The following is an 11,170-nucleotide window of genomic DNA, read 5'->3' on the forward strand; positions in this document are numbered from 1 at the left end:
TCAAATCAAGGAAACATACTGACATGGTGTCATGGCTTTGCGATCAAAAAATGTCATCATAATGGAAGTCAATGGGGTAAAAACAGCCACTAACATAACAAAAGGGTAGTCAATTTGCCCAGAGTGAATTTAGGAGTTTTTGAAAATTTTCAAAGCATTTTCCCAAAATATGTATTAAAATAAGATTTGTCACCATAAGATAATTTCAGAGAAAGTTGTGGCCAAAGTAGGACTCAAAATCACCCCAGAGTGGATGAAAACATCCCCAACAGCATATAAGAGTAAACAAAATAAACAAATGTAAAGCAATGACAGTTTTTAAGAAACAGCTTGTTAACAAGTACCTCGGACAGTAGGGCGTAACTCAGATTCAGGCTGGATAAAGCATCCAAAATAGGCACAGCGAGTTGAGTGTTCTGCTGAAGTAAACCACTGCACAAGAGAGCAGACACAAACACACTTACGTAAACACAATACACTAAATTATAATAAGCATCTTCATAACAGTCACACTTATCATTACCAGATCATAGCCATAATTACTAAAACCAAACAATATACACACACAAAAAACTGAAATGGAGAATAAAGTCATGTCCACACATACACATGTATTTTTATGAATGGGGTTTTCCCTGCTTTCTTTAAAAAAAATCTCCATCCACATAAAAACGCAAACACACACTATGATGCATGTTAAGGGCACGCTGAACCAACAGGCGGTGATAATAACACTTTTATACTGGGTTCAAACCAAACGGGGAATTAAATATTTGCATGAGTAAATTGCATACAAATAAATGCAGAGAATAGAGCCGGTGTGGTGAGAAATCGAGTCCCCCCTGCAATCGAGTTTACTTAGGACCCCTAAGGGATCATTTGTGGTGAAAGCTATTATTGTGATCCCTTGTTGTGTGGTTAATCAGAGCTGCGTTAGCTTATTGTAGCCAGGAGGCTAACGGTAGGGGTATGATTTTGCTAGCACATAAGCTAACTGGGCTAACTAATCAGTACAAAAGATAAATGCCCGTCTTCATAATCCATGCATCCCTTTAATTATACATTAGTTTATGAAAGGGTCAATATAACACTTATACATGCCATTTTAATGGTGAAATGAAATTTCACCACCGCTTATTACATTATATAAATTATGAACGTGACTTCATATACTGTACTTTATAATGAGCCACTATAAACTATACCTATTACAACTCCAGTAAAACAATAGGATCACTCAGGGTCCTATAGGTGGACGCAATTCTCAGGGGGGATTCAATTTCTCATGACACTGGATTACCGTCCCACAGGTGAACGACATGAAAAAAGCAATGCGTTTGCGGTAAATGTGTGGAATTTTGCCTCATTTGCATATTTCATGTTTGGTGTGAGCCCAGCCATGTTGGCCAATCAGAAAGGAGAAAACAATGCACATGCTGACTGGAAGAGCATCCACACTTTTGAAAGATTTTTCAAAATTTGCACCCTGGCCAGAGTTTTGAAAAAGTACCGATTTCAGTCACCTGAAACTGCATTTTCTTGTGAACAACCAGTGAATCTGTGTAGCAAAAAAAGTGCGGTTTTGAAAATACCCATGTTCGTGTGGACAGGGCCTAAATCAGCTCTAACAGACACTTCTATCTTAAGAATTGGGACAAAGTGCAAAAACACGAAAGCCACAGGCTCAGCAACTACTCCCGTACTTCAGCTCTTTGGCCATGTCTCCATGCTGTGAATCCTCCAGGATTTCTGGAAGGCTGGTAATAATGTCTCGCTGAATCTCCACTGGAGCCACAGACACCATCTGCATCAGCTTACTGCTCAGATCCTACACATACACAGCAATTATAGCAGTCAGACACCTGTAATTTGGCTTTGACATGAAGTAAGTGAGAGGAATCATGATGTTGACTGAGATATATTCATAATTTAGGATTTTCACAGCAAGTGTAAACTGGCTATAGTTGACAGTATCAGTGAATGGTGTACCTTGCCGTCTACGATTCGGTCCAGCCACTTTAACTGGTTTACTATGAGACGGGGAACATTGAGGCCGTCCTCACTCGCTCTGTAACAGAGAACATCATAGTTAGATATAAGCAAGTGATGCAGGACTGTGTCTGCAATTTAAGTCATGTGTATAAAATGTCAACAAATGGAGATTTACCCTTCAAACATGAATTCTGGAAGCTTTTCGAATAAAGTGTTTATGACCAGAGTCTAAATGTTGGAAAAGGAAATAAATATATGATTTAAGCATACTGCAAGCAAAACAATAAATAAGTCCATAAAAGTTTTCCATTGCTTTTTCCAATCAATATGGATTACTTGTCAGTAATTTTTTTTTACTTCAATAAAATTAATACAATTATATATTCTTAAATTATATAATATGTTTATAATACAATATAATATATAATAACAATTTTACATTTGAATTTAGAATGGCTTGCAAGTATAAATTAAGAAAAAGGGGGGAGAAATCATAATTTAAAAGGCAAATGATTTGATTATTTGTACCTGCAGCATTTCTATTCCGAGCAACAAGCGTACCAGACTTTCCTGATAGGAACTGGAACTGATGAAAAATGAACAAAAAAAGAAAGAAAATAAGCATTTACAAGTCAAGCGAAATAAAACTCATTATTACATAAAACCTTTTCAGAGTATATACAGGAATCAGAGAGTGAAATTCAATACCTTTTAAGACTCTTTCCATACAATTTAAGACCTTATAACCACTTTAGGTTTAAACCAGAAACACTTGCGAGATTTTAACTTACAGTTAGGCCCACACGAAATCTGCGTGCGCAGAATTCCACAGATTTTTAGGCCATTATAAATTCTGTTTATTTACTTGAGTTAATGTGTGTACATCTATATTTATTCAGTTTTTTTATGAATCACAGTAATATTATTGACTAATATGAAAATGTTCATCTGATTTATGTACAACGCAGTGTGTACAGTAATATTTTCTGTCTTTTAGTAGATATATTATATGAGAGACCTGCTTTGTTTACCAAATAAAGTGAATCGAATTGGATTTGCATTGTAAGCATTAAATAAAAGTTTAGTTATGATACTCCCAAAATAATTTCGCAGAAATCCGCTGATTTTTACCGAAATTTTCCGCAGAAATAGCAAAAAACATCCGCAGATTCCATCTGGCCCTGCTTACAGTATATTTACTAAATATTAATGGAAGAAACTAATCCAAAACTAAAACATTATTTATATACTGGATACAAATCTATTAAAACTAGCTAATTCAGCAGGTTGGCACCTGTAGAACTGCAAAAATAATGGAGTTGCCTTGGTTACTGCAGTAAACAAAACAGCATGATGTCAAATCTAGCAGGATTTCATTGATTTCATAAACTACACAGCATCCTGATATTTGCAGATTTCATTTAGGCAAACTTTAGCATACAATCATACATTGTATAATCTGTAATACCTTGCAAAATAGCATTTAAGACTTTTTAATACTTTTTAAGGGCCTTAAATTTCTCTTCATTTATTTATCAACTTTTAATACTTTTTAAGACCTTGTGGTCACCCTGTTTAAATGTAATATCATCCAGTTCAGTTGAAAAAAAAAAAAGTGCATTACTTAGTATCCTGCTGTGAAGTGTGTGCCGGCACACAAGGCAGCAGGCAGTTTCTGAATCTCTCTGGCTCTTCAATGTACGTTTCCAGTGCAGAAATAAACTCCTGAATTATCTAAAAACACAGGATTCAACAAGCAATCACATATAAAGCATCTTATAGGTCATTTTGAGGGATGTAAACAAAAACAATGGCCCCAGCACACTTTCTGTTTCACATTTTTAACTTCTATAGCTTCTATAGCTTCAGAGAGTCCAAAAAGAGCCACATATTGATAAACAATGTTATGATAGCTGTTTTAACAATATGATTGAATTGCCTCTTGTTACTGTTATGAAATAGTTTGATAACAAGCAGGAAATGTTCATGGGCCAATAACATGACCACGTTGAAATGGTCTATAGGGGAAAAATGTGATATAATGACAAGATCCTCACATTGGGGAATCTGGGATTTTTTCGTAAACGCTGCTGCAGTCGCTTCTGGAAAATAACTTGGTCTACAGCTGTAAAAAATAAATAAAGATGTCAAAAAGAGATCTCCTGATCTGTTCAGCATTTATGCATTCATTGTGATTTCACCTTTAGTGTATACACTGCATATTCAATTTATCTTACTTATTTCATTAGCTGTACTGCCAGATGTCAGAGTGACTCCTGATTCCTTTAGAAACTGAACAAAAACTGAGTCCTGGCAGGAGTTCTGAACTGAAGACTTTGTGGATCGTCCACTGCTCTTGGTCTTTTTTGCTTCTGTATGAATCAAGACACATGAGAAAGTTCCAGAGATGTTAATCAAAGCCAATGATTTTACCATTGCCATTATTTATTTTGGAAGTGAAGTGAGTGTGTACTTACTAGAAATGTCAAGAGTGGGATCTTCATCCACTGTTATGGATGATCGCTTCTTCTTACGCATCATATCTCAGTTAGATCAGACGAAAATGCTAAATCACAGATGCTACACTAAGTTACCTGTTGGAGTTACAACAAATATCCTGATTTACATGGGTTATTTCATGGGTTATATCTGAAGCACTGTCTACACCACTGACAGCATAATAATGACAGTTCTAGTGCAGACAATCAATCCCATAATCATTCTCTGAGGACTGTAAACAATAATTAACGTTATTTGTGACAGACTGGGAAAGCAAGAGCTAAATTACACACTCGACGAACTCGACGCAGTGACCGTATTTAAGACAAAGTATTACCTTGATGTTAATCGCCGCGATGCTGAACTTTAACGTTTGTCGTGTAAATACTGCGTTAGTAAATGGTGATGAATTTAGGCTGAAGCTCAAAATGTGTTTTCGTGACAAGGCTAAAGGATCAGGATGTCGCAGAGCTTCCCGCGCCAGTGGTTCATACAGTTTAGGGGCCGTGGTAAAATTCTCAGCAGAGTTCCTAACCGCCGGATTCCAACTGCATAGGGATAAGGATTTTTAATTAACTTTAAAAAAAATGTTGGGAACAGATGAGTAAAGAATGTTAATGGATTTTGCATGTTTTCTTAAACTAATCTGTGAGCATTACATTAAAAACACTTGAAACAGTAGTGTTTAATTATAGTTTTTTAGCTTTAATAACTAAGTTTAATAAAATTATTTATGGAGAATAACTATACTACTTATGTATGGAATAAACACCAATCAGTGAAATAAAAAGATCTCCTTTCACACTGGAAATGCAACAAGTAAATTTGCCATTTGCAATTTGCCATACAGGGATGTCTTCCCATTTGTATAATTATTTATTCAATTATTTATTCAAGTTTTATGACCAAACAAGTTTTTATAAAATTTCATAAAGTTTTCACCGGTAAAATATAAGAAAAACGTTTTTGATCTATTAATCATTCAAACTTTATCCATCTGCCATACTTGTATTGACACCTTTACCCATATTTGTAGTTCACATTCATCACCAGGGTCAATCAATGTTCAACAAGCAATGTGTTGTTGACAATGTTTGGGATGCATATGCACATTAGGACACAGGGAAAACCTGCTTTCCAGTGTCAGTGCATTGTAAAAAGCAGGTGACACTGACTAATGCATTCTGCATTGATATAGAAATTATTTTGGGGTATTATTGTATAATAATTTTATGTAACATAGTTGTCTTCATATTTGTATAAATAAACAAATGAATATATATATATTCCTCTGGGTGCTCCGGTTTCCCCCACAGTCCAAAAACATGTGCTGTAGGTGAATTGGGTATGTGTGTATGTAGTGTATGTGTGTATATCCTGGTCCTCTAGGTTGGGGGTTGAGCGTTGGGATAACATATATATATATATATATATATATATATATATATATATATATATATATATATATATATATATATATATATATATATATATATATATATATACACATAACAAGTCACCAGGCCAAAAGACAAGATTTCGTTTTCAAATTTGAAACAGTAAACGGGAGTTTGTTGATGCTCCCTAACTTTCTATGGGCGTGTATTAAAGTAGGCGTGAAATGTGTTGTCGTTGGTCGCACCGCCCACAGCTCACAATTTAATATTAGTGTCATTTTTCTAAATCCAATATACTTACCTGCGAGACAACGGAGAAGCTGGAGTAATCATGGCTGGAATTAAATCATTTTATGACATCACAGCCAAAACTCTTACGGGAGAGGAGTTCAAGTTCTCTTCTTTACAAGGCAAGGTGGTGCTGATCGAGAATGTGGCTTCGCTCTGAGGAACCACCAGCCGGGATTACACCCAGATGAACGAGCTGCACGAGCGCTTCTCGGAGAAGGGGCTCGTTGTTCTGGGTGTTCCCTGCAACCAGTTCGGCTATCAGGTGAGAAGTCTGATTCAACAGTCCTTCTAAACAGGTGTCTGTCTGTCTGTGGCGCACTTCAGCTCTCACCTTAACCTACTCTACACCTCTACTGCACTGTAAAAAAAAAAAAAAACGTAAATAACGGCAGTTAAATTACAGAAATTTACTGTAAAATAACAGAGATTGAATTTCAGAAAATAAAATTTAATGAAATTTCCCTAATTTAATGTCCGTTATTTTACAGTAAATTTCTGTAATTTAATGTCGGTTATTTGACAGTAAATTTCTGTAATTTAATGGCCGCTATTTTACAGTAAATTTCTATAATTTAATGGCCGTTATTTTACAGTAAATTTCCGTAATTTAATGGCCGTTATTTTACAGTAAATTTCCGTAATTTAATGGCCGTTATTTTACAGTAAATTTCTATAATTTAATGGCCGTTATTTTAAGTTTTTTTCCGGCACCCCAGCTGCTGGAAATAAACTGTAAAATTACGGATATAAATATATATATTTATAGATCATTATTATAAATTATGACTTACATTTTATATTTGCACCTAAAAATTTATATGGATTAAAATTTCCAGTAAATTTTAAAAAGACGTTTATAAAACTGCATTTATTGTAATTACACTCAGGCCTACTCTGTCTAATTTGTTGTAGTTACTTAATAATTCTAAATTGTACATTGTCAGTTCACTGTCAAACTGTTAGTAAATACCATTGAATTAAAGGGCACCTATGATGACAATCATCTTTTGTAAGCTGTTTGGACAGAACTGTGTGTAGGTATAGTGTCTCCACAGTCATATTGGAGTGATAGAAACACAGTAAGTCTTTTTTTTTTTATTTCCTGTCGTTAAAATAGGATGTAAATTCCTCCCATTTGAGGCCCACCGCAGCATGACGTAGAAATGCGATTTATTAATGTGTATCCTGTCGCATTTGCATACAAAAACTATTAAAGCTAAATGTGTGTGTGTGTGTGCGCACAAGCAATCTTTATTACGACATTGTGGGACTCATTGTGGCAGAAAGGCTTGAATTAACTCCACAACAAATATAATAAATAACAGTTGATAAAGGTCTTACTGTAGTAAGGGAGATCTGCTTCATTGTCTGTCACTGTGCTGTTTATATAAATGAAGTCTACGGTTCTGACACGCACGAGGGAACGGTGGGCGGGGAGAACCAGCTCATTTGCATTAAAGGCACAGGCAAAAAAAAAACAGCTACATGTTATAAAACCTCACATTTCCCAGATTTAAAAAGGTCTAATAAATAATCTGATGGGTATTTTGAGCTGAAACTTTACAGACACATTCTGGAGACACAAAAGATTTATATTAAATATTGAAAAAGGGGTAAAATAGGTGCCCTTTAAGCATAAAATATATATGCAAGAAGTTAATATCCCCACAAGTCCAAAGACATGCAGTACAAGTGAATTCGGTAAGCTAAAACTGTCCGTAGTGTTTTTGTGTGAATGAGTGTGTGTGGATGTTTCCCAGTGATGGGTTGCAGCTGGAAGGGCATCCGCTGCGTAAAACATATGCTGGATAAGTTGGCTGTTCATTCCGCTGTGGTGACCCCTGATTAATAGAGACTAAGCTGAAAAGAAAATGAATGAAGTTAATATTTACTTGTTACAAAAAAGAATGTAATAAACTTTAAAATAGGATACTTTAAAGCTAAAATAACTAGTTTTAGGCAAATTTTAATGAACAAATAGTTTATAAAACAAAACCTGCAAATGTATGAAAATGGAAAACTGGACAAGGACAAAATTAGGCTACAAAGTTAGGCTACAAAACTAAATGCAAACTAAAGAATAAATACAACCTATTTCAAACTTAATAAAAACTACAATCATATTTAAGTGATTACATTCTAAAATAAAGTAATGATTTCATATATTTCCTAATGTATTTTAATTTAAAAAATATTTTAAGACAGAATGACTAATAACGTAATGTAGTAGGCCTATCTATTCACTATCTTTAATAGATTTACTATCATATAATAAATCACATTGATTGCAGAGTATTACCAAAATATCTTCACAGCGCAACTATCAGCAATCTGTCTTTGCTTTGTGTTTGTAGGAAAACTGCACAAATGACGAGATCCTTTTGTCCTTGAAGTACGTCCGTCCTGGCAATGGCTATGAGCCCAAATTCCAGCTTTTGGAGAAAGTGGACGTGAATGGGAAAAACGCTCACCCGCTCTTCACCTTCCTCAAGGAGAAGCTTCCGTTCCCGAGCGATGAGCCTATGCCGTTCATGAACGACCCCAAATTTATCATCTGGAGTCCCGTATGCAGAAACGACATCGCCTGGAACTTCGAGAAGTTTCTGATCGGGTCTGACGGAGTCCCGTTCAAACGCTACAGCAGGAGATTCCTGACCAGCGGCATCGACGGAGACATCAAGAAGCTCCTCAGCATCCCAAAATAACGGGGTTTTGGGGTCTAACCGATGTCCCGTTCTTGCTTAGCATAGCATACATTGGTCTCCACAGCAGGTTTGTGCTCTCATATGTGTAAATGTTGCTGAGTTTGGACTTTTACTTTATGAAGATGCTCCTGTAAACATGCTTGTCTGTCGGGAGCAGCTGACGCCCTGCAATAGTCCAGGCTGAATCGCTTCATTTAGCTCTTGTGTGGCACATCATGCACTTTTAACCAATAAATTTGTAAGTTTTCTACCTAAGTCTCTTACTTTGTCTCGTTCAAGACTTTTGGTTCAGCTTTAGCTACACTGTTAATAATTTCCTGTAGTATATACAGTAACTTGCTGTAAATCAATTACAGCAAAAATACCATATTTACATTTACAGCCCCAATAATCTTGCTGTATATGTATTTACAGTATCGTATATCTCTACTGTAAAATATACAGTAATTTTCAGTGCAACTTTAATATACGGTAATATACTGCATAACTGTCCTACAGTAAAATACTGTTCATTTTACAGTTAAATACTGTGTACTTTACAAAAATCATTGACAGTGTAGTGAGGGAGGACATAAAAAAAGACTTTGGGGGTTTTGTGTAACATGGCACTGATCATCAGGTGTGTTGAAGAGGTTCATGCTGTATTAATGAGCTCCAGTGGAAACTGATCTCTGGTGTTGGTGTGAGAGTTGAATTTCCCACTGCAGTTACCAGGACAAACATGTTTATATGCAGCACGGTTTCAAGGGATAGTTCACTCAGAAGTGGATATCTGCTGAGGCCATGGTGATTCTGGTTGTTGGTGCAAATCAATAAATACTAGCACTTTGAGAATAAAAAAAATACTTTGAGAGTAAAAAACATATACAGGCAAAACAAAATAAATACATGTCCTACAGTTGCTTTCTTCCGTTAAAAACAAAGACATAGGGTCTATTCCATATATACTATACAGGCCTGTAGGCAGCCCGGTGAAATGGGTGGTCATTTTTTCTAAAAAGGAGGACATTTTTAGTTATTCGCCTCATTTTCTATTCAATTGTGAGATTTAAATACTGAATTTAGAAACATTTTAAGCACTAGTTTTTGCTGGATTAGCTTGTCGGATGGTCAAAACAAAAAAACATCTTAAAGTACACATTAAAATCCAAAACAAACATTCATATACAGCTATTCATATATACATTAGCCAAAAACTATTGGCATATCCCCATATACTCACAAAACTAGTTATGTAAGTGTTTTTACTTCATTCACATTTTGGTAGATACTTGAAGTTTGACAAAACTACCCATTTTTTTCCATTCCATTGGAATAAAACCCATTACAGTTTCTTTGACAGTGCAACTCGACAGGAATGCAGCCATTTTAAATCATGTAAAATAGTAATCATAAACAAGTAGGTGTGTGGAAAGTTAACCAATGTTGTACATCAGGGGTGTCCAAACTCAGTCCTGGAGGGCCGGCGTGTCCTGCAGATTTTAACTCCAACTTACCTCAACACACCTGCAAGGATGTTTCTAGAAAGCCTAGAAAGCGCTTGATTAGCTAGCCCAGGTGTGTCTGATTGGGGTTAGAACTAAACTTTGCAAGACACCGGCCCTCCAGGACCGAGTTTGGACACCCCTGCTGTACGGTCAGTTCACCCAAAATTAAAAATTTGTCATCATTTTTTCACCCATCACTTGTCGCAAACAGGTTTGAGTTTCTTTCTTCTGTTGAACACAAAAGATACTCTGAAGAAAGCTGGATAGTATGTTTTCCTACTATGGGAGTCAATAGAAGAACCTGCCAACATTTATCGTTTGGGGGTATCGGAGTAACAAAGTTGAGAACCGGGGGTGCGTTTGTGGTGTTAGTAACTGTAAGCTACCATGGAGCGGGGTTTCAGGCGGCGTCGACGATCATGCTATATGAAAGATGACGACTGTTGTTGGAGACTGTACCAAAAAGATGAGGACCGGGAGGAGGGTGGTGTTTAGGACAAATAACAAAACGGGTGGGTGGTAGGAGATGGGTGTGAAATACGGGAGACTCCCAGGAAAAACAAGAGTGTTGGCAGGTACTAAACTTTGCAGGACACCGGCCCTCCAGGATCGAGCTTGGACACCCCCTGCTGTACATAAGCTCTTAAAGGGTCAGTTCACCCAAAATTAAAAATTTGTCATCATCTTTTCACCCGGCACTTGTCGCAAACAAGTTTGAGTTTCTGCTGTTGAACACAAAAGATACTCTGAAGAAAGCTGGATAGTATTTGTTTTACTATGGGAGTCAACAGAAGAACCT

The 11,170-nt window shown here is 36.2% G+C and overlaps 2 protein-coding genes across 2 annotated transcripts in view; one reads left to right on the forward strand and one right to left on the reverse strand.

The window, feature by feature from the left end:
• Positions 1 to 4,975, reverse strand: part of fancd2 (FA complementation group D2) — a 38,410-nt gene extending 33,435 nt beyond the window's left edge. Inside the window, exons 1-10 of the mRNA XM_056460347.1 lie at positions 4,829 to 4,975; positions 4,470 to 4,586; positions 4,230 to 4,364; positions 4,050 to 4,117; positions 3,617 to 3,726; positions 2,521 to 2,578; positions 2,168 to 2,220; positions 1,990 to 2,068; positions 1,704 to 1,828; positions 345 to 432 (exon numbers count right to left, since the gene is read on the reverse strand). Of these exons, the coding sequence (XP_056316322.1) occupies positions 345 to 432; positions 1,704 to 1,828; positions 1,990 to 2,068; positions 2,168 to 2,220; positions 2,521 to 2,578; positions 3,617 to 3,726; positions 4,050 to 4,117; positions 4,230 to 4,364; positions 4,470 to 4,533 (780 nt within the window). The 5' untranslated portion in view covers positions 4,534 to 4,586; positions 4,829 to 4,975. The remainder of the gene's footprint in view (positions 1 to 344; positions 433 to 1,703; positions 1,829 to 1,989; positions 2,069 to 2,167; positions 2,221 to 2,520; positions 2,579 to 3,616; positions 3,727 to 4,049; positions 4,118 to 4,229; positions 4,365 to 4,469; positions 4,587 to 4,828) is intronic.
• A 1,196-nt stretch (positions 4,976 to 6,171) lies between these two features.
• Positions 6,172 to 9,134, forward strand: gpx1b (glutathione peroxidase 1b). Its single transcript, XM_056459128.1, has 2 exons — positions 6,172 to 6,441; positions 8,534 to 9,134. The coding sequence occupies exons 1-2, from the start codon at positions 6,220 to 6,222 to the stop codon at positions 8,882 to 8,884; spliced, it is 573 nt and encodes a 190-aa protein (XP_056315103.1). The 5' UTR covers positions 6,172 to 6,219; the 3' UTR covers positions 8,885 to 9,134.
• Positions 9,135 to 11,170: the final 2,036 nt, after the last annotated feature.

Source organism: Danio aesculapii, chromosome 6 (assembly GCF_903798145.1).
Source record: "Danio aesculapii chromosome 6, fDanAes4.1, whole genome shotgun sequence".
Taxonomy (NCBI): domain Eukaryota; kingdom Metazoa; phylum Chordata; class Actinopteri; order Cypriniformes; family Danionidae; genus Danio; species Danio aesculapii.